This window comes from Akebia trifoliata, chromosome 1 (assembly GCF_017979445.1).
Source record: "Akebia trifoliata isolate Shusen 1 chromosome 1, ASM1797944v1, whole genome shotgun sequence".
Classification (NCBI taxonomy): domain Eukaryota; kingdom Viridiplantae; phylum Streptophyta; class Magnoliopsida; order Ranunculales; family Lardizabalaceae; genus Akebia; species Akebia trifoliata.
Window position 1 is genome coordinate 27,469,673 of NC_141375.1, and position 27,745 is coordinate 27,497,417.

Genomic DNA, 27,745 nt, shown 5'->3' on the forward strand with positions numbered 1-27,745 from the left:
TGGTTATCCATATGAGTAAAACAACCCTTGGTAATGATTAAATTCTTACTACATTAGATAGATAAGTGTTTTTCTATTTCAATTGAAAATGCAGGTGTTTGGATTTGTATTTAATTAATAAAGAGTATAAGGATTGTTAAAAAAAATTAAGATTGAGGGACTATTTAATTAATAAAGAGTATAAGGATTGTTAAAAATATTAAGATGGAGGGACTGCTTAAAAAATTTCTAAGTAATCCTCCTGTTGGATTGCGCGGTCACCATTCATCAACAGTATGCCCGTAAACAACGTCGTAAATAAAAATATTTTAGATCTTAGTGACCAGTGCAAAGAAAACTCAATCTAGTCATGGAGAAGGAGAAGGAGAAGGTGAAGGTGGTGGAGCAATGTCGAGTCTCCCCACCATCAATTTCATCAGTCCCTCCGACTCCAACATCTCTCCCTCTCTCCTTTCTCGACTTACGTTGGCTATGCGTACCACCTGTTCAATACCTCTTCTTCTACGAATTCCAATACCCTCTCACTCACTTCATGGACACCATCCTTCCCAACATCAAACACACTCTCTCTCTCACTCTCCAACAATTCTTCCCACTCATAGGAAATCTTACTTGGCCTCTAGAATCCAACAAACCTCAAATCCTTTATAATATCCATGGTGATTCCGTCCCATTAACAGTTGCCGAATCCAATCAGAATTTCAATCATCTCTTGGGCAATCATCCACGAGACGCTTGCGAGTTTTGTCCTCTTGTTCTTGATCTTTTGCCATCAAATGATCATCATCATCCTCTACTTGCCTTGCAAATAACTGTGTTTCCCAACTCTGGGATCTCTGTTGGAGTCACAATAAGTCATGCTGTCGCCGATGGTCACACAATTATCAATTTTATCAAATATTGGGCATCGGCTTGTAAATTAGGAGGAGGAGGAGAAGATCAAGAAGGCACGTCGTTGATGGCTGCAGGATCACTTCCATTCTATGACAGATCAGTAATCGAGGACCCAAACGGGATGTTTGAGATGAATAGCTTGAACAATTTGAAGAAAAGGAACATATCTCAACAATGCTTCCAGTTATCTTACACTACTAGTCCAGCTGCGATTTTGATCAACAAGGTTCGAGCCACGTTCGTGATGGGTGTTCCCGATCTAGAGAGACTCAAGCTATGGGTAGTGAATCGATTGAAGATGCCACCATCTCATTTATCAAAATTCGTACTAACATGCGCGTATGTCTGGGTTTGCTTGATTAAATCAAGAGATATTATTGGTAAAGATGAAGAAAGTAAGGAAAAGGGGAGGGAGTTCCTAACTTTTACTATCGAATGTCGATCTCGCTTGGATCCTCCTTTACCCAAAACTTATTTTGGTAATTGCATTATTCCTTGCTATCTATATGTAAAGTTGGAAGATTTAATTGGAGAAGATGGAATTGCAATTGCAGCAGAAGCAATTGGAAATAGAATACGAAGATTGTTGGATGATGGGGTCTTGATAGGTGCAGAGAAGCAGTTGTCATCAGCTGATACTCCGTTGATTTCGGATAGATTTTTTACTGTTGCAGGATCTCCCAAATTTGGGGTTTATGAGACAGATTTTGGATGGGGAAGACCCAAGAAGGTGGAAATAACTTCAGTTAAAGATGATGGAGCCATGTCTCTTAGTGAACGCGGAGATGGAGAAGAAGGCCTGGAGATTGGTTTGGTTCGACACAAGCTTCAAATGGATGCTTTTGCTTCTCTTTTTGAGAACACCCTCAAAAATCTTTTATAATCATCCATTATGCTACTATTGTTGTTGTTGAATTTGGTTTCTTTTGCTTGAATTTGGCATCTAAGTATTTAATTTTGCTTGAATTTGGTTTTTTTTAGATTTGGAATGCCCTCCTCCCTTTTTGAGGGCTACAATCTTTTAAAACTCATAATCAAGTCCCTGTGAAGGAAAAATGGCTTGATCTGAGATGATCTCTAATGCCACGGATGATGCATGCCACCACTGTTCTGTTAGTCAAGCCTCGAGGTTAGTTTCCTTTTCTCTTCTCTCCTCTCCTCTCCTCTCTCTTCTGCAATTTTTTTTACCCTTTTGAAGCCTGCCCGATACATATCCTTTTCCTTCGTCTTATCTAAAGGATAGAAACCCTTAACCTTGTCTTCCTAAAGACTGGATCTTTTAGAAATAATAAAAATAAAAAAAAACATTTTTTGCTAAATATTTGAAAAACTCCTGTGCTTTCAAAAACTCATGACACACCCCTTGACCATGGTCTCCAAATGAAATCTGAGTTTTAAATGTTAATAAAATATTCCAATTGGTTGTGGTCCTTTAAAACTCACTTGATTCAAATGTCTATTAAGTTGAGTAAAGCAAAAAATCTGAGAGTTGACTCAATCAAGTTACATTAAAATATTTAGAGTAATAATTTTCTGGCTCCCTCATGTGGCATATTCAAAATATTCTCCTAACATGGCATGTGCTAAAACCCTAGATCTTTTTGCCTCAAATACACAATTGCACATATGTATGGGGATGTGTAGATGTGTATCCTGAGGCAAAAATCTATGGTTATAGTACATGTCACATTAAGAGAGCATTTTGAGTATGCCACATGGGGGAATCAGATTATCACGACTCAAATATTTAATGACTTAGAATACCCTTATGTTTGACTGTTGGAAAAATGCCCTTGATTTGTACATGGATTGATCAACTTGATCCAGATCATTAATGAAATCGTTTACCAAGGGTTTGGGGTTGTCTAAATGAATTCTATTCATTAATTCAGTATTATTCCTTCATTTTCTAATCATATATAGGATTTTTAAAGAAGATGTAACAATTGCTATATAAAAAAAAAGATTGTCCAACTCAATCCAAGCGAGCCTTTTTACAAAAGCAAGTAATATCTCTTTTTATTGAATTAATCCATTTCAAACTAAAACAGATTAGTGTGTCTAAATTAAGTCTTTCCTTTTTCTGATGAGAAGGCAAATATTCATTTTCCAAGGAGTCATTTTTCGAGAAGAAAAAAAATTCATCATGTAGGGGTGGTGATATCTGTTACATGGCATAATCAAATTAAATTAATCATTCCATTTTCCTTTAATGCTTTTGTTTATTTTTATTTTTAAGGTAGGGGTTCCAAATTGGTAGGCCGAACTAGTAGGGGCAACTGGCCTCTTAGAAGACATATCTTGTCCAAATCCCCCGAGTACATGTAATACCCCACAAATCATATATACTAAGTAAGCACGGATAAATTCTTGTGGGTGACCATCAAGGGGGCTTGAACTCAAGATCTTTCCCTTTTTGAAGGGATGCTTTAGTTACTGTGCCCAATGCTCTTTGATTGTTTTCTGTAGTGTTTGATGAGAGTTTGACTTAACTCCCAAGGAGGTCAAGTGAGGAAACTAATATAACTCCATCGTGGCCCCAATCATGCATTGATCATGGTTACCTTTTTGGATTACGGAGTCATGGACTCAATCACAAGTTTTATCACTAGTCCATAAGATGTTTTAGAGAAATGGGTTTTAACCATGTGAATTAAGTCGTTTGAACTGTGAACCGTGATATGGTGCTTGGGCCTATCAATGGGTTCGGTTTTAACAAACAGGTTGAACGGAAGAACTGCTGGACTAGATAGTCTCAATAGACCTTGGCCGTTTTAAGCAACTTAAAGCCATGACAGAATTTAAGTGGAAGCCGAATATTTTCTGTATAAAATATTTAGATGGTTGTGAGTGATATAGAATGAGATTTTAGAATTAGCATTTATTATATTAAAAATGATTCTTAAAATAATTGTGGATGCAATTTCTTGCTCCACCTCTTGAATTGCTTGTTAGGGTATGCCTACAACACAACCTCTTCAACCATCACGAGAGTTCCACTTTGCTTTAAAATTTCGTTAATATTTGAAAAACCTCCTTGGAAACACGTGTAGAGGGTTCTACCAAAATTTTGAAATGGAGTGTGCGCTTGAAATTTTTTCCCTACACCGATGAACACGAGCGACTTCTTTTTATTATACCCAATAAACAATGTAATAAATTAGTAATTTTATTATTATTATTATAAATAAAAATATTTTTATATGGTTCGTGCAACCCCTTGTGGAAGTACGTAGGTGAGGAAAAGTACACTTATATTATATTTATGGTGTGTCTCACATCGTGAATTTTAAAACTTTCATTTGGTTACTCGTCCAATCCCTCCATTATTTTGAAAAATATTAATATTGGTTGGATCTATAAATATTAATATTGTTTTCCAGATTTGAAAATCATCCTAATCCTAATCCTAACTCAATAAATGATAATAATGAGATCAGACTGAAGCACAACCCAAAGCCCTAATCACTTAATCTCAGCATAAGAGTAGCACATTCATGGGGATGGTGAAGTTGTTGTAGCAATGCAGAGTCTCTCCACCATCATCTTTTGTCCCTCCAACAACCTCTCTCCCTCTTTCCTTCCTCGACTTACGTTAGCTATACATACGACCTTTTCAATGCCTCTTCTTCTACCAATTCCAACATCATCTCACTACTCATTTCTTCATGGACACCATCCTTCCCAACATCAAACATTCACTCTCTCTCACTCTCCAACAATTCTTCCCTCTCGTAGGATATCTTACTTGGCCTCTTGAATCCAACAAGCCACAAATCCTTTACACCCATGGTGATTCTATTCCATTAACAATCGCCGAGTAGAATCAGAATTTTAACCATCTCTCGGGCAATTACCCTGAGACACTTTCAAGTTTTATCCTCTTGTTCCTGATCTCTTGACACCACCCGCATCATCAAATGATGATCATGAATTAGTTCATCATCCTATACTTGCCTTGCAAGTAACTGTGTTTCCTAACTCTGGGATTTGTATTGGAATGACAATCAGCCATGCTGTCGCTGATGGTCGTAACTTTCCATTTTATTAAGTATTGGGCGACGATTTGTAGATTAGGAGAAGAAGAAGGCACATCTTTGATGGTTTCAAGATCACTATTACCATTTTACAACAGATCAGTCGTCAAGGTCAAGGTCCCGAACGATATTGAAATGAATTGCTCGAACAATTTGAAGAAAATGAACATTTGACTATTACCATTTGACTCTTGCCACTTGACTCTTGGGCGATTAATGTGACTTTTTACCACAAGGAGTATATTAGATGCCAGTGGAAACAACCTCCTTGGGGATGGCACGCTCTTAATACGGATGGATCTCTTAGAGGACTTTATGGGGGCCAAGGGGCCATTATAAGGGATGATCAAGGATCACCTCTAGCAGCTCATGCCAGCTGTATTATGGGAGACAATGTTCTAATGCATGAACTCCGGGCTATTAAAGAAGGGTTGAAGTTGGCTATCTCTTTACAAGTTAACAAGCTGTGTGTGGATTCTGATTCTAAGCTTGCTGTCCAATTTCTCTCGGGTCAAGCTGTTATGCCTTGGTATGCAAGGAGGATGATCAACTCTATCAAGGAGATTTCAAGGTCTTTTCAAGAGGTCAGATTCTCGTTTATCTATAGAGAAACAAATAAGGCTGCAGATTTTTTGGCGTCGTGGTATAGGTCCTTTCAAAGTTCAACTTTGTATCATTCTGAATTTCCAACACATCTAAGTTCCATTGTAAATGAGGATGCCGTGGGCAAATCCTATGTGAGATTGTAACTTTCTTTAGTCGGCTGGGGGTCCGCTAAATACCCCCCATTACCTTCCAAAAAAAAAAAATTGAACATTTCTCGACAGCACTTTCAGTTACCTCACAATAGTATTCCTCCTGAGATGATGTCATGATGTCGATCGATGAGGTTCGAACCATGAATATTATGAGTCTTCTAGATCTAGAGAAACTCAAGTTAATGGGTAGTGAATCGAATTAAGATCATAAGGAGTAAGATCACAACTCCACCATCACCAACTCATTTATCAAAATTCGTGCTCACGTGTGCCTACGTTTGGGTTTGTTTGATTGAAATGAGAGATGGTGATCATCATCATCAATTAAGTAATAAAGAGAGCGAGTACATAGGTTTTCCTGTTGAATGTAGAGTCCGAGGCTTTGATCCTCCTTTACCCAAAACATATTTTGGCAATTGCTTGAAGCCTTGTTATCTAAATGTAAAGTGGGTAGATTTAATGGGAGAAGATGGATTCGCAATTGCAGCAGAAACGATTGGAAATAGTCTTCAAAGATTGTTGGATGATAGTGACTTGAGAGGCACAAACAACCTGCAGTCAGCTTGAGAGGCACAAACAAAGAGATTTTTTTTTCAGTTAGGGGTTTATGAGACAGATTTTGAGTGGGAAAAGCCCAAGAAGGTGGAAGTCATTTCACTTAGAGCTAATGGAGCCATATCTCTCAGTGAACGCGGAGATGGAGAACAAGGCCTAGAGATTGGAATGGTTTTCAATAAGCTTCAAATGGATGCTTTTGCTTCTCTTTTTGACAAGACAATCAAATTTCTTTCTTCTGTTACTATTTTATTCCGAGTTGTTTGTTTTTCAATAGAAAACAGAAATTACAATTTCAATGTGAGATGAAAATCTTTGATGCATTTGGAGAATTTTCTTCTGCTTACTAAGGTTTGGAGAGAAGTTTCTATTTGTTTGAGGAGGAAAGACAAATGGGGTGATTCATAGTTAGGGAAAATTACTTAAAGATCCCTGACAGACGATTTTCTTTCTTAATAATCCTTGAATTATGGGCAATAGTTTGATAGTCCATTTAGCAAAAAATTTCTTAATGGTCCCTCATTATTGTTGAGCTCACCACTTTTTATTGTTGAATTTGACAATTTTTAAAATTGTTGAACTCGACACTGTAAAACCCACATGTTTTTTGTTTTTTTTCAATATTTTTCAACTAAAATGCATGAAAAGATCGACTAAAACCTTGACAAAACGAGTTGTTTAGATGATTTCAAATCAAAAGAATTATCTTTGATCGATTTTCATTAAAAAAATAATATTAATTTTTTTTTTTGTTGAAAAAACCTAATTTTCTACTTATTTCTTCAAAACCTTTGAACATAACTTCTTTTTCTTTCTCAAATCCTTAACGTCACATAGATCTTTTTCCGTGCATGGGATACACAATTGCATATTTAGAAAATCATTATTCTTTGATGAATACTTGAGACATCCACATTTTCAAATCAAATTAACGACAAGCCTCTTAATTTCAAGGTTATTTGGAAGATTAATAAAAAATGTCATAAATTCCATCATCTTCTATCTCTAGTCAAAAGTCCCTAGAATTTTTTATTTTTTTTACTTGCCAAAATCATTCATCTTAAACATATTGGAACAAATAATATTACCTATGTTTTTTATTGTAAGATTTTGTCTATGTAAATCTTTCAAACTAGAAGGTAAGAAAGGATTAATTTTGGGGGAAATTGAAGAGAATGGAATCCAAGAAAAATCGAGGACTCTACAAATAGGTTAAGGCTTGTTGGAAAATATTACAAATAAAATATTGAATAAGATTAAGATATTTTTTTAATAATATTTTCAACGATATCCCAATTTAAAATAGAAAATATTAAATAAAAGAATATTAGTTGCGAAGCAACATTAATATTATTTGAGTCCTTATAATATGACTTGTTAGGTGACATACTCAAATGGTTCCATGATGCGGAAAAGTTCGGGATCGTAGATTCGTATGTCTTGAAATATATTTTTTTTATGGAAAAGAGCAATTGTGTATCCTGAAACGTACAAATCTCCCATACCCAAACTTGTCATGTCATAAAATCATTTGAGTATGCCACCTAATGAGTGATGTTATCATGACTCGTTATTTTTATGAGTCGAACCACCTGAAGATTGTACCTCATATCTCACTTTATAATATTCTGCTGACATTTTATTTATTTGCATAATCAATCACTTTACCCCTTCATAAAATTAGTGATACCCTACGAAATGCAAGATGAGGTCTGTCCACTAGATTTTATTCAAACCATTAAGTGAAACGTTTATCTGGCAACAAATGGAGTAAAATTACTGTAATACCATCATTTAAATTTGTACAATTTCATACATGTATAAGTCTAACTCAAGTTGGATTGTTTCCCGAGAGTCCGGATCCAGAATAATATCTATGTGGCAAAGTTTTGGTAGTGCTTCTAAGTCATAACCAGCCGTGCACGCAGTCCTATGTATTTTTAATTGAAGCAAAATGTGCAACGTAGACACAGCTGGTACATCAAGCACAAGGTTCTGCTTCTGCAATGGAAGATGTGAAGGAGATGAGATTCTTCAAAGCTCACCCTCTTGATCCTTCCAAGCTCACCCTTTAACACCTTCTCTTGATCCTTCCAAGCTCACCCTACAACCTTTTTCTTCACTGTGAAACTAACCACTAGCAAGCTGAACGGGACACTATTCAAATAAACTAATTTGAATGCAAATGTACAGATGATTGTAATACATAAATCTCTAATATATAATTTGGACTTGAAAACCACGATCCCTTTCAACTAAATCTTAGTCAAACATTTTTAATTCTTCAAATGCAAGATAGGTTGAAACTGAAAATACCAAGCTAAACCAGGGGCAAAGTTTGGATTTTCTTATAGGGGGCCAAATTATAGGATTGATAAGCTTTGGAGATGACTGATTTTGAAGAGAAAATTCAATGGTTTTTTTTTTATAAAAAAAAAAAAAAGGGCATTAAGATCATTTCTTATTAATCTATGAGAGAAGACTCAAATCAAGTAGGCAATGTCATCCATTTAAAAACATAGGATATCTCAAAATATTGACCCAAACTAAGGGTGCAACTTGGTCCGGTTCAAATTGAGAATCGAACCAAAGCGATAACTTTGGGGTGCTTTGGATTGGTTTGGAACAAGTTATGGTTTGGTTCCGGGTTACAAAAATCAAGAACTGATCAATTTGATTTGGTTCTCTAATCAGGCTTGTATAGAATCGAACAAAACCGAGAACCAAGCCCTTATGCAATAAATAAATATATATGTATAGAGTGATTATTATGAATTATTTTAGGAGTTTAGACATTGATTAATGATCTTTTATGAATAAACTAATGACTTTTTATGAAAAAATTAGTGATTTATTCTATGAAATTTTATGTTTATTTTTTCATTAAAAATGGTTGCTTACAATTTATAGAATATTGGCAACCCATAGAATCGAATCGAACCAAACCGACTTTAGTTCGGTTTGAATTTGTTTGGTTCCAATGGAATTTGCTCAATTCTGGTTCTTATTTAGTGGAACCAACCTATGTCGGTTTGGTTCCAATTTAACCTCAAACTGAATGTAGTTGCACCCTTAACCAAAATGCCTACATGCTTCCATGACCTTTGTCTTATCTAATAGATATTATGCAAAATGACCTTAATACCCTTGCCTTCAATCGAAAATAAAAAAATCATTTGACTTCTCTTCCACAAATCAGTCATCTTTAACCTCTTAGAAAAATTTTTACATTATTTTTAATCCTACAATTAATCGAGAAAATAAAATACGATGGTTTTTCTTTTTTGGTTTAAGCAGAAGACAATTTTCTTGAAAGAAAATTCTAAGATGTTCTAGAAGGGATTAAGGCGAAGTTTAAAATGATGGATTGAAAATGAGATTAAATATATTAAAATTATAATTTTCTATAGAGTTAAAAGAGTTTGAACTGTAGCAAAAGAGTTTAAAAAATAAATAAATAAGGGATACTAATTACAAGCTGATGTTGGGGATATTTATGTTACTTTTCGTAACTGTAGTAAAAGTAGAATAAAGTTAATGGGGGGGGGGGGGGGGGGGGGGGTATTGTCACTACTTTGTAAACATAGGGTATCTCAAATATTCACCAAAATGTGGAGGGGACTACAAATCAGCCAAGCCAAAATATTAGGTGGGAGGTGAAGTAACAAAGTCACAAGGGTGTGTCATTATTTGGAAAAGAGTCGTGATAAATGTATGCGGTTGACATGGCAAGGAAAAAGATCTATGGTTTTGTGACCTTGCCATGTCAGCCACGCACAGATCGCGTATGTGTCAGCGCATCGTTTTATCCTTAGTCTTTGGAAAAAGAATAAAAAAGCATGTCATGGGTTTGAAAACTAAATGAGTAAGATTTTAAGTCTCACTGAGGGTCATTTTACTCAAATGGATTGTCACATTGGCAATCCAACATCACAACCCTTTCGATTTCATGGAAAAAAATCATATCCAAAAAAATTCATAAAAGAGAGATTAAACAAAGACATAACAATCGGTTAAAAAAAAAAAAAAAAAAACAGAAAGAGATTGTCCAAGTCAAACCAAGAGAGCCTTTTTACAAAGGCAAGTGATATCTTTTCTTAGAGTATTGATTCTAACTAGAAAATCTTCACTCGGTCAATACTTGAGTGATGTGGCATGGATATGGAACCAAAGACCTCTTTCCTTAAAAGATGTGTATCCCGAGAAAATAGATCTATGGTTCTGTGTCCATACCACACTAGTTGAGTGAAGACTTTCTAGTTAGAAAATCTTTATTCCTTTTTCTATTGAATTTATCCATTGCAAACTAAAAAAGATTAGTGTGTAAATTAAGTATTTCCTTTTTCGGACAAGAAGGCAAATAATTCATTCTCCAATGAGTCATTTTTCTGAGAAAAAAAAAATTCATCACGTAGGGGCAGGGATATTTGTTACATGACATAATCAAATCAAATTAATCGTTTCATTTTCCCTTCATTTTTTTTATTTTTATGGTATGGGTTTCAAACCGGTAGGCCTAACTAGCAAGACAAAGTAATTGGCCTCTTAGAACATCATATCTCATCCTCTCTCAGGTACATGCAATACCCCACAAACCACACATATCAGGTAAGCACGAATAAATCTTTATGGGTGGGCATCGAGGGGGCTTCAATTCAAGATCTCTTCCTTTCTAAAAGGATGCCTTGGTCACTGTGCCCAACGTTCATTAGTTGTTTTCCCTTAGTGTTTGATGAGATTTTGACTGGACTCCCTAGGAGGTTAAGGGAGGAAACTAATATAGTTCCATTGTGATCCCAATCGTGCATTGATCATAATCACATTTTTGGATTACAAACGTTTTCAACGTAGACTGCGTCATGGACTCAATCATAAGTTTTATCATTAGTCCATAAGAATTTTTAGAGAAGTGGGTTTTAATAGGGGTGGCAACGGGTCGAGTTAGGTCATGTTCGTATCGTGCTGAGGTAAGGGTATTATGAAAACTTATCAAACCCAATCCATTTAATAACTATGTCAATAACTTAAATCCAGACCCAACCCATTTATAAATAGGTATACCTGCCCTAACCCATATGTAACCTATATAATAAAATTATAATCTTTATTGAAAATAAAGTCACACGACCATAAACTAAGTTCATGTCACACAATCGTAAACTAAGTTCAATTGTGAAAAATAATTTTTTTTTTCAAAATTTTCGTAGAATTTTGTCCTTTACAATCATGTGGCATCATATCATGTTTTTGAATGCCATAAAGTTATTTGGTCAGAAATTTTTTTTTACTAACTTAGTAAGAAAAGTGTTTTTCAATATTATTATTATAACTATTATTATTGGTTAAGCAAAGTGTATTTCATTGTAACATGAGACATAATAACCTTATTTGTAAGATCTTAAATCTTAATGAGAGTCATTTTGTCAATATTAGGAATCAAATACTACATACCTCTAGATTTTAATGAAAAAAATATAAATATAAATAAATAACTTATTAAGAAAAATATTTTTTCTTTTCCAAACTAAAGTTTAACCATTTATTAATTTAAAAATATCTTAAAACACTTTTTTTATTTTATAAAATTTAATAAAAATATAAATATTATAAAAAAAAAAGTTATAGGAAATTCTAGGAGAAAAAATGAGTTATTTAAAATATTATTAAATAATTGTTGATATATTTAAAATTACACGTTAATGATAAAATAACTAAACATGTTTAAACGAGTTAGACGAATTGACACCCATAACCCAATCCATTTAATAATCTTGTTAGATGAGTTAACAATATTATGATCCAAATCCATGAGAGTGTGCCTGCAATACAATCTCTCTAATTATCACGAGAGCGCCACTTTGCTTCAAAATTTTGTTAATATTTGAATAGCCTCCTTGGAAACACACATGTAGAGGGTTCTATCAAAATTTTGAAATGAGTAGTGCACTTGAAAGTTTTTTCTCTACCCCGATAAACACGAGCAACTTCTTTTTATTATACTCGGTAAATAAAGTAATAAATTAGTAACATTTTTTATTAGAGTCGTGTTGGGGTGACACAAAGCATTTACTGTGATTCTCACAATTTTGATGTGGACATGCATACATAACAATAGATGATTTTTACTTGTATCATGAGAAAATACATTTATGGATACGAGGAAAAATCATTGTACATCCCACGTGAGACTTGTGGGAATCGCAATAAATGCTGTGTCATTTCAACATTTTCTTTTTTATTATAAATAAAAGTATTTTTATATGATTGATACAAAGTAGGTCCGTGAGGAAAAGTATAATGAGTAGGGTGACACAAAAGGAGACACAAAGGTGACAAATGAAGTGTCTGTAGATGCTTTTAAGGTGTGTCTCACGTGGTGAGTTTTACGCTTTGGAAAATGCTGGAATGACACAAGGTATTTACTGCGATTCTCACAAGTCTGACGTGGGATTTGCACATAACAATAGATGTGTTTCCTCGTGATACGAGTTAAAATCATCTACGGTTATTTATACATCTCCACGTCAGAATTGTGAGAATCACAGTAAATCCTGTGTCACCGCAGCACGACATAAACTTCTCATGTTGGTTACTCGCCCAATCCCTCCATTATTTTGAAAAATATTGGTTGGATCTATAAATCTTAAATCCTAGATCTTAATGGCCAGTGCAAAGTAAACTCAATCTAGTCATGGAGAAGGAGAAGAAGTTGAAGGTGGTAGAGCAATGTCGAGTCTCCCCACTATCAATTTCATCAGTCCCTCCAACTCCAACTCCAACATCTCTCCCTCTCTCCTTTTTCGACTTTCGTTGGCTATGCGCACCACCTGTTCAATACCACTTCTTCTACGAATTCCAATATACTCTCACTCGCTTCATGGACACCATCCTTCCCAACATCAAACACACTCTCTCTTTCTCACTCTCCAACAATTCTTCCCACTCATAGGAAATCTTACTTGGCCTCTTGAATACAACAAACCTCAAATCCTTTATAATATCCATGGTGATTCCGTCCCATTAACAGTTGCCGAATCCAATCAGAATTTCAATCATCTCTTGGGCAATCATCCACGAGACGCTTGCGAGTTTTGTCCACTTGTTCTTGATCTTTTGCAATCAAATGATCATCATCATCCTCTACTTGCCTTGCAAATAACTGTGTTTCCCAACTCTGGGATCTCTGTTGGAGTCACAATAAGTCATGCTGTCGCCGATGGTCACACAATTATCAATTTTATCAAATATTGGGCATCGGCTTGTAAATTAGGAGGAGGAGGAGAAGATCAAGAAGGCACGTCGTTGATGGCTGCAGGATCACTTCCATTCTATGACAGATCAGTAATCGAGGACCCAAACGGGATGTTTGAGATGAATAGTGTCAAGTTTTAGATGAATTGAAGTTTTGGTTTGTGAGAAAAGATCATGGAGATGAAAGTAGATGAGATGAACTGAAAAATACTTTCATGAATTGAAATTGGATTATTTGAATTACAAAGTACTTGAACTATATTTATACAAGGCAAAATGAGAGATAACAGACTAACTAAGTCATAACAGAAAAATAACAGACTAACTAAGTCATAACAGAAACATAACAGACTAAGTAAGTCATAACAGACTAACTGTAATAATTAACTCTTCTTCTCCTCTTCTAGTTTAACACGTGTAGCTTTAGATTGTAATTCCATTTGTTCAATCCGTGAGGCTATATTCCAACACCCCCCCTCAAGATGAACATGTATATTTAGGATGTTCATCTTGCGGAGAGTATGATGAAATGGAAGAGAGCCTAGAGGCTTTGTTAAAATATCTGCTAATTGCAATCTTGAAGGGACATAGAAGAGCTTGATGATATTTTGTTGTAGCTTCTCTCGAATAAGATGACAGTCTATCTGTATGTGCTTTGTTCTTGACTGTTAGAGCAATGGTGATTGATCGACTCCATGCGATATAGTTATCACCAGTAAAGATTTCTGAAACAAGTAATGCACCAGGATTGTCGCTTGGATGCAAGAAGTATGGACTTGATGAATCATCCGAAGGATTGATCGTGCGATGAGAAGTATGAGAACGGATAGAATTTTCGTCGTCCGAAGTCATTTCTGGAATTCTCCAAGAAATGCAAGAAAGTATGTAGAAGGAAAATGACAAAGATTTCAGAGCAAAATCTTTGTAAGGTCGCGGAAGCAAAAAAAAAATTTTGATTTTTAATCTGATACCATGTCAAGTTTTAGATGAATTGAAGTTTTGGTTTGTGAGAAAAGATCATGGAGATGAAAGTAGATGAGATGAACTGAAAAATACTTTCATGAATTGAAATTGGATTATTTGAATTACAAAGTACTTGAACTATATTTATACAAGGCAAAATGAGAGATAACAGACTAACTAAGTCATAACAGAAAAATAACAGACTAACTAAATCATAACAGAAACATAACAGACTAAGTAAGTCATAACAGACTAACTGTAATAATTAACTCTTCTTCTCCTCTTCTAGTTTAACACGTGTAGCTTTAGATTGTAATTCCATTTGTTCAATCCGTGAGGCTATATTCCAACAAATAGCTTGAACAATTTGAAGAAAAGGAACATATCTCAACAATGCTTCCAGTTATCTTACACTACTAGTCCAGCTGCGATTTTGATCAACAAGGTTCGAGCCACGTTCGTGATGGGTGTTCCCGATCTAGAGAGACTCAAGCTATGGGTAGTGAATCGATTGAAGATGCCATCTCATTTATCAAAATTCGTACTAACATGCGCGTATGTCTGGGTTTGCTTGATTAAATCAAGAGATATTATTGGTAAAGATGAAGAAAGTGAGGAGATCTTTATTTTTACAATCGAATGTCGATGTCACTTGGATCCTCCTTTACCCAAAACTTATTTTGGTAATTGCATTATTCCTTCCTATCTATATGTAAAGTTGGAAGATTTAATTGGAGAAGATGGAATTGCAATTGCAGCAGAAGCGATTGGAAATAGAATTCGAAGATTGTTGGATGATGGGATCTTGATAGGTGCAGAGAAGCACCTGTCATCAGCTGATGCTCAGTTGATTTCGAATAGATTTTTTACTGTTGCAGGGTCTCCCAAGTTTGAGGTTTATGAGACAGATTTTGGATGGGGAAGGCCCAAGAAGGTGGAAATAACTTCAGTTAAAGATGATGGAGCCATGTCTCTTAGTGAACGCGGAGATGGAGAAGAAGGCCTAGAGATTGGCTTGGTTCTCAACAAGCTTCAAATGGATGCTTTTGCTTCTCTTTATGAGAACACCCTCAAAACTCTTAATTGATCTCTTTCTCTCTCTCTGCCACTATTCTGTTGTGACTCCAATAGAGATCCCAGAATTGGGAAACACAGTTATTTGCAAGGCAAGTAGAGGATGATGATCATCATTTGATTGCAAAAGATCAAGAACAAGTGGACAAAACTCGCAAGCGTCTCGTGGATGATTGCCCAAGAGATGATTGAAATTCTGATTGGATTCGGCAACTGTTAATGGGACGGAATCACCATGGATATTATAAACGCGTCTTGCATCTCTGACAATTAAAAAACGTGACATTTTTATTTGTGACAAAAAAAAAATGCCGTTTTATTCCCAAATTTTTTTCATTTTTTTCACAAGAATTTATTTTTAACACTTTCTTTTCAATGTGGGATTTGATGCATAATATAATTTGGTGATTCATCATAAATGTAAAAATACGGGATTTAATGATAATAACCTGCATTTTTCTTATTTCTTTTCCCGTTGTCAGTGTTTTTTTTTGTTGAAATTTTCCCTTATTGATTTAAACCCATACTCCGACTTTGTGACTCATGGTTTCAGTGTATTTTGAAAAAGAAAAAAAGACAAGGATTTGGATATAATAGAATGGAGGAATAGGATTTGTTTAATAGACAGACCCCAAAATTTTGAGATATGAGAAATAGACTTTAAAAAAAAAAAATTAATATGTTTCTTAATATTGTTTTCACCCTTATCATATTCCACAGCTTTTTGTGACATACTTCAGTTATAATAGATATTAAAAAAAACTATAAATTTTATATAATGGAGACAAAAATGAGACTGTCGAAGCCAAATCAAATGAGATTCATCACCTTTATGCTGGATTTTCTTAGCCCACTAGGATTTTAGAAAAGATGTAACCATGAGAATTAAGCTGATTTGGACCTAGGCATGTTTTTTGGGCCGCCTATTAATGGGTTGGGTTTTAGGAAACAGCTGAACCAAAGTGATATGTGCTGGACTGGATAATTAATTTGGGCCGAGCCTAGGGAAAAAAAAAAACCTTAGGCACACATCAATGGTTGTTTACAGTTATGATTAGGCACATATCAAATCTTAAATCCAAAATTAAAAATCTAGCAAAATTAAAAACGAGAGAGCACCTGTGGGCACCCAACTTTTACTTATTCTCAATCACTTATTTCTTGGGATTTTTCCCAATGAGTAAATGATTTTATGACTCCCCTGAGTATGCTACTTGGAGCACGAAATGAAAATTCACCTTATTTTCTTTATTTTTTATTTGGGATGTAATAAATAAAAGTTGGGGTAGCAATAGCAGCTCTAGTTCTTTAGTGAGAATTATTTTTGAAAATTTGGCGAATTTTGTGACACTCATATCCAATGAGTGTATGGAGTTTGATGTGTTATACAAAAGAGTTGGTGTGACAATATAAACTCTCAAGATTAATGGATGATGAAATTATCTGGACAAGGAAGGAGACAGTGACACCAGAGCTGATTCTTTTCTAGAACCTGTGCCCAAAAAACCATTTGTTTTTGTACTTCAAAGATATCGTTATAGCTCTTTACATCAACGATTCTCTACAGGTCTACCCTGTCATGAATTCTCCTCCGTAGATCCCCAAAAAATCACAGTTCTAGTAACCATTTTGCCATGACAAGCCTTCCAATTTCAACCAATATCTCTTTGTTCAACAGCTTATGTGATGATCTAAGTAAGAGAAGAAGCTGTTTTGCACTCAAATTCTTGCAACCCATCAACTGTTATTATCTATGGAGAAAAAATTCGGGGTCTTATCTTGAAAATGGATTTAAGTTGAGGGCTTTTGAGGAGGGAAGGTCTTTCTTTGGAGAGATTAAGGAGAAAGATGAGATTTTGATGAGAGAGGAGGGGAGGAGAAGAAAGAAGAAGAAAAGGGTTGTTGTGGTTCATGTAAACCAAGGATTTGGTTTTAATGGAGGTGGTGGTGGGGGTGGGAGAGATAACAACGGCACTGCAAGGGTTCTGGGTAATCTTGCTTTGGCTATTGGGTTGACTTATCTTTCAATGACTGGGCAGCTTGGTTGGGTTTTGGATGCAATTGTTTCAATTTGGGTGAGATTTCTCTATGTTGCTTCATAAAATTATATGGTTATCTTTCATATTTGTATTTTATTTACTCTTTCTCTCTCCTTATATTGAATTTATTTAAAAAATCAAAGCAGGACTGCAGGACCTTTGTCTTATTTTTTGTAATTAGTCCTGCTTGTTACATTCATTGGGTCTTGCAGGTCTTCTTCTTGCAATTCTTAAATATTTATTTGGATAATTTCCTCAATTAGTATGGGGAGTATGTTCGCGTTTGGCAATTTTTCTTCTGAATTTTCTATTTCTTTGATCTTGATTGGGTATTCTAGCTTGCATTTTGTTAACTCGGTTCCTTATCCAGCTTCTTTTGCTCTTGATTGGGGTATTCTGTTTTAGTATGCTGTTGAGGGTCTGAGGCCCCTCTACATGATCAACAAAATTAAATTCCCTTAACTCACCAACCCCAAAGAGATTTCTCTGTGTTTACGCTGCGAGTTAAATCACATACACACTGGGATGTTCGATAACTAACTCTTTTTGCTCAGAATGTTAAAAAACAAAAGAACAGTTTCTATGTTGGAAAACCTTAATTTATGATCATGCTTATTTGTTTTTTTTTTTTTTTTTTCAATTAATGTTATGGTATTTGCACCTCACTTATATATAGTTTGAATTGATTTACTCATAACTATTTAGATGTTTTTTTTTTTCCGGTTTTTGACACCGATGAACCTGTCTGTATCTAAGTTACAGACACCCGGAAAGTGCTTGCTTAAGTGTCCCAGTCAGTTGCTGTCTATAGTTAAACCTTTGGCCAATTAAGTTTATATAATTACTAAGACTTTTCACAATACATAATGATTGCTTGATGTTTTTGATAAACAGCTCCTTGCCGTGCTTCTACCTATTGCCGGGTTGGGTGCCTTTCTGTGGTGGGCAGGACGAGATATAGTTCAAGGCAGTGTAAGTCTTCTTTCATTTGTGGCTCTTTTCTTATGACTTGGACAATCTTCTATTGTACCTATTTTATGGGTTACATGGGAGTAATGCACCCGTAAAAAAATAATAAAAACTTGGTGATTAATGTCAATGGATCGGGGTTTTTGTTATTTTTCAAGGATGCGGTGCTTTGGAAAAATCTAATCGGTTTTTATGGTTGTAATTGATTAATTTCTTCTGTTGTCTCTACTGTATCTGCAGTGCCCCAACTGCGGAAATGATTTTCAGATTTTCAAGTAAGCTCAGTTTAAAATCTTTATGATTATACTCCACTCCGGGATGCTCTTCCTATGTTTTTTCCTTTTAATTAATTGACTCAGACAATGATTATATTTCTTGCAGATCTTCTTTAAGGGATGGTTTGCAGCTTTGCCCCTTTTGTAGTCAACCTTTCTCAGGTAAATCCCTCAATTGTTTTAACAAATTTTTTTTTTTTTTTGGGATGTAGTCATATCAACAAACAAGACATATTTTTCCTCTTTCTTATAGTTTTACATCTATTGAAATCTTACTCGAATAAATCTTTTGACTGATAATTGCTGAAAAAAAAAGATTTATTTAAAAAGTGTGTTGTCTTGTATCCAATGCATTAGTATGGCACATTCAAATTGCAAATTTTTAGGAAGTTGAGTATCCTTGTTACATGGCAGTGTTCATATTTTAAGGAATGTTCGTATTTTAAGGAATTTGACGCTTCAAGGTGTTAGCCAGCCGGGCGCTTCACCTCATACATTAGCATCCAAAAACACTGCACCAAATAATTAAAATTTGTTATGTCATGAAACAATTATATCAGTTGTTGTTAACCCTGAGGGGTTGGCTCAATGGCAATTTCGGACTGATAAGCGGTTAATACCCGTAGGTTGTGACTTTGATACCCCGTATGAGCATCAATTCCGCGACGGAGCATCCTCACTTACCTGGTGTGTGTGATGGGCGGGTGTTGCACGTTCCCCAGGACTAGTCCTTGGAGAAGACCATGGTCTATGGACTGAGCAAAGCCCAGGTACGGGCCCGGTCCACTGTCTACAGGGATACCCAGTTATCAAAAAAAATAAAAAATTTATCAGTTGTTTTTTTCCCCCTTTTTTGTCCTTTCTTTTCTTCTAATGAACTTAGACATTACACTTGGTGCTCAGGGTTTAGCCAAAAAACAAAACTTAGCCAAGTTCGGCAAGCCCGATTTTGGTTGGTGTGCTAGCAGTTCAATCTTTTCAGGGAAGTACCGGGAGTTCAAGTTTCTAGAGTCTAATGTTGATACTGTTCCTTATTACGACATAGCAAGGAAAGATTAATTAATCCCAAGGAGAGGATTGGTTGTCTGACTTTTTTTTTTTGAAATATCGAACATAAAACAATGCATTAGATTGGATAGTTAATATCATCTCATCTGATTAATTGCTAGGTAATCTTTCTTGTGGGACACACCAAATTTTTAGTTCCTAGAATCCTTGCATTGGGCACCTATTGTAACACTTTTTACCTTTTATTCCTCGCATATTTGATGGCCAGCCAATCCTTAAGTTTTTAAGTTGCTAGAATAAATAAAAAGTGGGAGAAGGTGTGTATAGATCTTAGGACTGTAGTATTGCCACTTACAGACTTCACTAACTCACCAAGTTTGCACCATTCAATTGCCAAGCTTGATTTCAAAGGGTCTGCAATTCTCTCATTAGTACACCTTAAATATAAATCCCTGTGTATCACCCAAAGATACCCTTGACTGTCGTGGAAAACCTTCTGGTGATTCATGAAGGCAAATTCTCTGATTGATTTCCTTCAAGTTTGGGAGCTAAGCTAAGCTCCTTCAGTTTTGTTATTAGATTCCATCCAATCTTGTAGTCTGTATGATTTGTATTTGCACAATTTTCACATTGAAAACAAAATTAATAAAATAAATGAACTCTAATCATTTTCATAGTTTAAAAATATAATTTCCATTGATTTTCAGTGGAGGGCAATGAGTTCATAAAGGAATCTGCTAAATTCACCTCCAATCGATCTACCACATTTAGACAAGCTTTCAATGAGTTCTCTCCCTCCTCCAAGAAAGGTAACTCTTGAATAGTTTGTTAATTTTATGTTTTTTTTTAAAGTTCCTTTGTGTCAAGCCGCATAAATCTTGTAAATTTTCTAGGGACTCCACATATTGGATTTAGTAAATTTTGGTGGTTTCTGCTGATGGATCTGTACAGGAAAAGCTTCCTCTGTATCAGTTGTCGATGTCGAAGCTGAAGTAAAGGATGTTGACTGATGCCCGTCATGTGTACCCACTATACTCAGGTAATTTGGAAGGAATTTTTGAAGTTTTCCGTTCACCTTATAATAATCTTCTTCGACCAGTAGGAAACTCAGCACAATTATGTTTGTTTTATTAATCACACCGAAACAGCCACTTTCAACTACTGCCGTAGGTTAATTAATTTCATAAAGGATAAGAGTGAAATACAGGGGAATGACCAAAGTAACTAATTACAGTAAGCCAATCTTTTTCATAAATATTAGTGGAAATATCCCCAATCATAGTTTTCATTAGTTTAAGTTGCATCTCATATTGGTAGCAATGCATGTCCATGCAACAAGAGTGATACTCTAATAAAGATGTGCCGTGCATAAACCAACAAGGTTTCGGAAGCAAATTATTTTGTTTTGTTTGGATTTTCAAAATTCCATGACTTCCAATTGGTAAATTTGTTTGTGAGAAAAATAGGACCATTACAAGCTTTCTCTGAGATCTTGACGAATATACTCATATTAAATGTTTTTATATTAAGATGAATTGAATTTTTATGAAATTTTCTTATAATACCTTGTAATAAATTTTCTATTATTCATAAAAACTCTATTAGTTTAAAAGAAGAATACTAAGCAATTATATTACTTTAGCACATTCCACCTAATATAAATAATGTCCCTAATATTAACGTACATATCTATTTGTGGAGATGCATCGTTATGTATTTTCTTGAAGGATTCGTTATGTTTTTTTTCGTTTTTTATATATGAACTTATATGAAGAGGTATCCATGGTCTGAGTATCATCACCATCGTCAAAGCACTATCCAAAAAAACCAAATTGGTTCCATGTATGAGTATATAAAACATTACTAGAACAATAAATAACGAGAATAGCCGTACATGCGCCATTTGATGGGTTAGATACTCTAATCTCCTCATGGTAGGGAAGCTGAGATTTGGTGGGACTGCCACCTTCAGTCACAAATTAGGAAAAGTCGGAGAATAAGAGGTTACCCGATTAATGTGAAATAAATAGGCGATTCTCCACCTAATCGACTGAATCAGACCGAACTTCTGCCTCTCCATTTTTTGAGTAATTAAGGGGTTGCCCAATTAACCGGCAAATAGTTAAATTGAATCCCCTGCCCTACCAACTGAATCAGCCGTCTTTCACATCTTTCACATCTCTCCATCTCCGAGTGATGCACCTATCTTATTGCTTTAAAACATTAATTTTATTCTTCTTGATTTATTTTTTTCAATTTAATTTGTTCTAAATCTTCCCGAATTTAATTGAACCGACACCATCTGAATGATTGATGAATCCGAACTAGGTTAGTATTCTGGCACCCAACCTTACGAAAACAATGTTTATTTTTATTTGCTCATTGTTTGCTAGGGCTGCAACTTGGGCGGGCCAAACATGAACCCGCTGGGTTGAATGCGACCTTGGGTCGGGTCTGGGCATAGTTAGATTGGGTTCAGCCTCAGGTTTGAGCAACAACAAAAAAAAAAAAAAATGCCCAACGCAAATCTGATTGGGTTTGGGCTTAGGTATTGGCCAACCCAATTTGCCCAAATCCAAACTAAATATAATTATAATTTAAAAATATTTCTATATGTATGCCTTTGTTTATCTATATATAAAAAATAATGTGTGATAATTATCATTAAATAAATAATTGCTTCATTATTAATGCTTTTGTTTAAGTGTAATTTCATTTTGCCATACAATGACTATATTAAAACTTTAAATGTTTTTCTTTTGTTGAAAATTGCTATGAACAATAAAAATAATTTTTTTAGGTAATCTTCTTATTCTTCTTTCTTTTCTTTTTTTTTTAAATTTGCTAATAATTTTATGTATATGAAATTTTGATACACATTTTGTGGACAAATAATTGTAAATTTTAGTATTAATGAGGAATGAATTAACCCGACTTAGGTCAGGTACAGGCTGAGCATTTCATCCCCGAGGTTGGGTAGGGCGTGGGCGTGGGTTGATCCCCAATTTGCCTTAGTTTGCAAAACACTTACAACTTGAATAACTTTTTGCTGCAGGTACCTTGAGTCTCAATGGAGAAAACCAATTTACACTGAAGAAAAAAGGTAGAGCAGAGAAACTTCTTGTTTTGATATATTAATTTGGAGGCTCAGGTTTTATTTTTGGCACACGTATGTATATAGTAGTTAGGGTTGACAACAATGTAAAGGATTGATTCGGATAAATCTTACCTGTTGAATATCTCACAGAGCTGTGGAAGAAATGTACGACAGATTGGGTGGTTTTAGATCAGAGGTCAAGTTTCTGACTGGAGTTAGTGGACTTATGCGCATCACTTGGGGTTGGGTCTTATGTTGTTCTCCGAAGGAAATTGATGATTATGCTCAAAACCCAAAGATCAATAAATAAAACTAAACAATAAACAGTTTGATTGATGATTTCTAACCATTGGGTATAAGCATTTTCATCTTGAATCAAGCAAAAGGGTTAAGAAGTGTTTCAAAACTGGGGTTTTCAATCTTGATTTCACGTCTTTCAGAATTAACATTAAGATGACCAACGAGATTACTGGGATCCCAGATTGGATGAGAGCTTTATTTCAGATTTCTAAACCAGAAAGAAGAAGAATGATAATAAAACAGTGAACATGTCAAAAGAAATGAAGAGAGGAGAGAGACCACTAGAAAGGGTAGAAAATAAAGGCAGATTTGCAGTCTTCATAATCTATGTTCTGATGAAATACATCAGAACATATAAAATTGAAAATTTAATTGGAAAAAAAAAAACTGTTATTTAATGCATCAGAGTCTTATATCTGTAAATTAGACAGATGAGCAAAAGAAAGTGGCTCTCTCAGTACTTATAACCCATCATCATCGTCATCCAACAGAGTCGTGTAACAAACAAAACAATCCAAAACTGAGCTGTTTCAAACCAAGAAAAAGACCCTCACATCCTAAATAAAGATTGTGAAGTCCTAGCAAACACTTTATTTTCAGATGCATTTAGGGATATTATAACAGAAACCACCACCGATCATCCAACAATCCTCCTCTAGTGAGATTCTTTGACCGATTTCTGTAATGAGATCACACAAGTCAGTATAGTTATTGCTGGGTTTTTTTTTTTCCTTGTAATTTACCTATTTCTCTATTGAATGGAATCTTTCCAGAGATCAAACAATCCCTGGTTACACACATTATCTCAAACTCTATCAGTAACTAGAGATTTAAAAGTATAAGTACCTCTTCCTTCTTGTCTTTCTTGCCTCCAGTAAAGAACTTGTAACCTCCAAAGATAAGTAATCCCCAGCCAGTTAAAGAGATGATCACAAACTGCAAAGATTAGAATAACTGATGAATGCCAGATCAGCAGAGTTTCAGAAGAACCTAAAATAAGAACGTTGTCACAAACTCTCCCAAAAATCAGAGGCAAAGCAAGTGGTGCAACCCAAAAAAAGCTAAGAAAACTAAATGGAAACTTCAGAAGATGTCACAAGTTCCTAACTGCATCACACACAAAATGAGATAGTGTCCTCTTTTGTTCAGGAAAAAACATCAAATTAAGCTAACACCACATTAGCCTTTATAAAAGTTCTGAATGAAAACCAGTTGAAATCCTCTCAAATTTATTTGGTTAAAAATAAAAATGTGACTTAGTCTAAATCTAGTAACAGCCTTTTAGATGCATAAAAGAAGAATGATCAGAATTTATGAAGCAAAAAAAAATTAGACTAACCCATCAAACCCTGCTGATCATGTTCAAAGTGAGTAATATTTCCGTGGAAAGAACCGAAACATAGATTACCTTGGTTTAGAATCTCCAACGCATTAATGATATTCTCTAGTTTCTTCATCAATACTTCAGTAGGCTTCAATACTGATATAGCCACAAACACAGGGTAGAGCAACATATTATGGCTAATTCAAGGTGGCGCCCTCCCTTGAATGGTATAAACAGGAAGAGTTATTATTTTTAAATAAATTAATTTTTTTTATGTTTAGCAGTTAAGATAGCTTTCATGTGTGAGGTTTAACACCATGCATCTTAAGATGAGCACCCTCCTACAACTAAAGTCATGTTACAAAAATACTCAGTCACAGTACAAGTAAACACCAACACACCTCAAAAGAGCTCAACTATGGCAATAAAATCATGACCAAATAGCCTAACAATTTGGACTATAACTTAAGAGTGTTTCCCAGTTTTGTGGCTCAATCATTAACAGATATCCTTGTGACTTGGAATATGGAACTCAAGGGAAACAGTAAGATGCGACAGCCAAATCAACAAAATATTCAAAAGATCATTGCCAAATTCAGATTTAAGTCACTATAAATGAGAGAAAAGTTCTGTAACAGCACTTCAGCATTTCCTAATCATCTTGATGAAAAACTAGTAATCATGTTATTTAATAAGTACTAATAAAAATAAAAACAAGTTATAATACTCATGTTATTGTCTGAAAAAATTGTTTTCACAGGCGAAAATAAAACTCACATGCTCTTCTTTCCACTTGGATGGGCTTAATGGGTCCTGCCAAACATTAATCCTTGGAGGTCCATGATGATCTGTGAGAAAACAAAGGAAGAACTACATGATTCATGAAGGTTAGGAATGCTTTGGGAACCAAAAGAGAAATTGACAAGTAAGATAAGATTTTATTTTATTTTTTGTTACAAATCAAAGGGCCATTCAAACAGTTGCATGATCAAGGAACAGAGATGGAAGACAAGGCATATGGTTACTTTAAAAAAAAAAAAAAAACATGATACCAAAAAGGAAACAAGAAATTCATTAAAGTGATCAAAGAACTGCTATTGTTCAAGATCCAAAGGTCTTTCAAATCACGAATAATTTATATGTTTCTCCATGAATATTAAGAAATGTAAAGAAAGCTATAAAATATTGATCCCAACACACAGATATGTGCAAAAGAGAAGTGAATGAGTTATAGTTCTGTGTTGCTGCTTCGAAACCAGAACAAAGGAGGAATGTAGTGTCACCTTGGGACCAAGAAACCTTTGCCAAATTTTCAAGTTTTTCTGAACTTAAAAAATAATTAAATAAATAAATAATCTGGCAATCCTTTTGCATTGATCCCAATCAGTTTGTTGGATTGGTAGCGGGTACAATTTTCATTTGCTCTTATTTCACATTTCTTTTGTTAGGATGTCACTCAAAATCTTTCTTTGCACAGATGAGGTGGGAAAATGTGAGCAATCCTTTTAAACCTGCCACCTCAGTTACCATGTGTATTAAAACCTAATCAATGCCAAGAAGTGATATAACACAAAACCCTAGAAAACATTTTTTCCATCTTTCATATTCAAAAGAAGTTTTTAAAAGATGGTTGAAGGTTTGCAACTCAAGGCGGGCCCCACCAAACTGCCATGCACCTTATGAAAATGTATAAAAACTCAGGAAGCATATACAGATGCATCACACCTTCTGCATTTTTTTAGTGCCATATTTAGAGGTGTGCATATAATTGTAGTAGTAAGAAATTCAATTTTATTATCTACTTCCCCCCCTCCTCCCCCCAACCTGTGCTTAAATAATAACAATTTATTCTAGATTTAATAACATCAATAAGAACATTACAAAACAAAAAATGTTCAATGTTTGTTTCATATTTTTTGCTAAAATTTCCCTTGTTTACAAAATTCATATTATTATTTATGTAAATCTTATTTCTAGTGTTCACTTAAAAAGGCACACTGCGCACTCATGAGGTTTACGATCTATGCTTCCCCTCGCCACTTTTAACCATTGAAGTGCCTCCTCCCACACCTCCAAATTCTAAAAACATTGATCAGAAGTTCTATTACACTCATTTTATGTCTCTTATTGACATTTTCTACTCTTTACAATTAATGGGGCTTCAGTGGGTGTTTCTCAATGTCTTCTAACAATAGCAAAGTTGACCCATGGCAGGCTATCACCGATCCATCAATAGGTCGTCTCCTATGGTTGTTTAAGGGATTTCCTATTGGCAAGAATGACCCACTTTCATCAACACGAAGAATATTTTACCGATAAAAAAGAATGGATTTTTTTAATCAAATGATCCCAGGTTTGCAACATTTCGCCAAGAATGCAACTTTAGCAAATTATAGCGAGCTTTTAGGGTATCGAATCTTCTTGGTGATCGATTATAAATTTTCAACGACGAACACGATGCATCAAAAGATTGCAAACCCAAGAAGCAACCAGTACCACTATTAAAGTTTGGGCAAATGGGTTATCTTAAAAATCACATTTTTTTCTACTAGGGTATCGATCAGTCCTTCGAAAACGAAATCAATCTCACATTATTTCCTTATTTAAGAAAAACACCACCAACTGATTTATCCTAAAAATGAAAAACCTAAATCCCAGAGTTCAATATCTCTATACCATGATCGATGGTTTGCAAAACCGTTACTCAAATGCGAGACATAATGTTCAAAAAATTAGATTCAAATTGGGGCAAAATCAGGACTCAGGAGTAGATTTCTACCTCCACCACCTGCAAGACCGCGCCGTTGGATTAGCTTGGCGGCTTGAGATGCTGATGCTGTCGGAGTGGAAATCCGTCTCAAATACGCTGCTTGACGAGCAGCCGCAGCCCATGCAGCCATCGTTACGAGTGTGTGTGTGTGTGAGAGAGAGAGAGAAAGACTCTGGAACAAGCGAGCGAGAGTGCAAATTAAAGCCAACGCTACCGAAGCATAAGAATTAAGAACGGAGGGGGACCGAATTACCCTCATCTTTTTTTACGAAAATACCCCCGCTTGGATTAAATTTTGTAAGCAATCATGTATGTTCCGGTAGCAAAAGATTCATGTCTGGATCTCCACGTGCCAATTTTCAAGCTCAAGATCATGAATTTTTTTGCTTTTTTTTATGATCCTAAAAACTAGGTAATTGAGGTCTGGAATT

At 35.0% G+C, this 27,745-nt stretch overlaps 3 protein-coding genes and 3 pseudogenes across 5 annotated transcripts; 5 read left to right on the forward strand and 1 right to left on the reverse strand.

Moving 5' to 3' along the window:
* Positions 1-295: 295 nt before the first annotated feature.
* Positions 296-2,099, forward strand: LOC147411372 (anthocyanin 5-aromatic acyltransferase pseudogene; annotated as a pseudogene).
* Positions 2,100-3,811: 1,712 nt separating this feature from the next.
* LOC147411373 (anthocyanin 5-aromatic acyltransferase-like) lies at positions 3,812-5,734 on the forward strand (annotated as a pseudogene).
* A 7,236-nt stretch (positions 5,735-12,970) lies between these two features.
* Positions 12,971-13,636, forward strand: LOC147411374 (phenolic glucoside malonyltransferase 1-like). Its single transcript, XM_086432034.1, has one exon. The coding sequence runs from the start codon at positions 12,971-12,973 to the stop codon at positions 13,634-13,636; it is 666 nt and encodes a 221-aa protein (XP_086288160.1).
* Positions 13,637-14,921: 1,285 nt separating this feature from the next.
* LOC147411375 (anthocyanin 5-aromatic acyltransferase pseudogene) lies at positions 14,922-15,545 on the forward strand (annotated as a pseudogene).
* A 1,392-nt stretch (positions 15,546-16,937) lies between these two features.
* On the forward strand, positions 16,938-23,134 carry LOC147411376 (uncharacterized). 3 transcript variants are annotated; one of them, XM_086447886.1, is made up of 7 exons: positions 16,962-17,607; positions 18,466-18,543; positions 18,781-18,815; positions 18,922-18,977; positions 20,531-20,632; positions 20,775-20,862; positions 22,217-22,337. In XM_086447886.1, exons 1-6 carry the CDS (start codon positions 17,167-17,169, stop codon positions 20,831-20,833), a joined length of 771 nt encoding a protein of 256 aa, XP_086304012.1. In that variant the 5' UTR covers positions 16,962-17,166; the 3' UTR covers positions 20,834-20,862; positions 22,217-22,337. The 3 variants fall into 3 exon arrangements, 2 of the variants coding, with proteins under 2 accessions (XP_086304012.1, XP_086304006.1); XM_086447880.1 differs by lacking the exon at positions 22,217-22,337 and adding an exon at positions 22,879-23,134 and having other exon boundaries at positions 16,967-17,607; XR_015179967.1 differs by lacking the exons at positions 20,775-20,862; positions 22,217-22,337 and adding an exon at positions 19,442-19,585 and having other exon boundaries at positions 16,938-17,607; positions 19,719-20,622.
* Positions 23,135-23,654: 520 nt separating this feature from the next.
* LOC147411377 (uncharacterized) lies at positions 23,655-27,515 on the reverse strand. Its single transcript, XM_086447901.1, has 4 exons — positions 27,324-27,515; positions 25,322-25,392; positions 24,067-24,156; positions 23,655-23,899 (listed from the first exon to the last, which is right to left on the reverse strand). Exons 1-4 carry the CDS (start codon positions 27,442-27,444, stop codon positions 23,876-23,878), a joined length of 306 nt encoding a protein of 101 aa, XP_086304027.1. The 5' UTR covers positions 27,445-27,515; the 3' UTR covers positions 23,655-23,875.
* Positions 27,516-27,745: the final 230 nt, after the last annotated feature.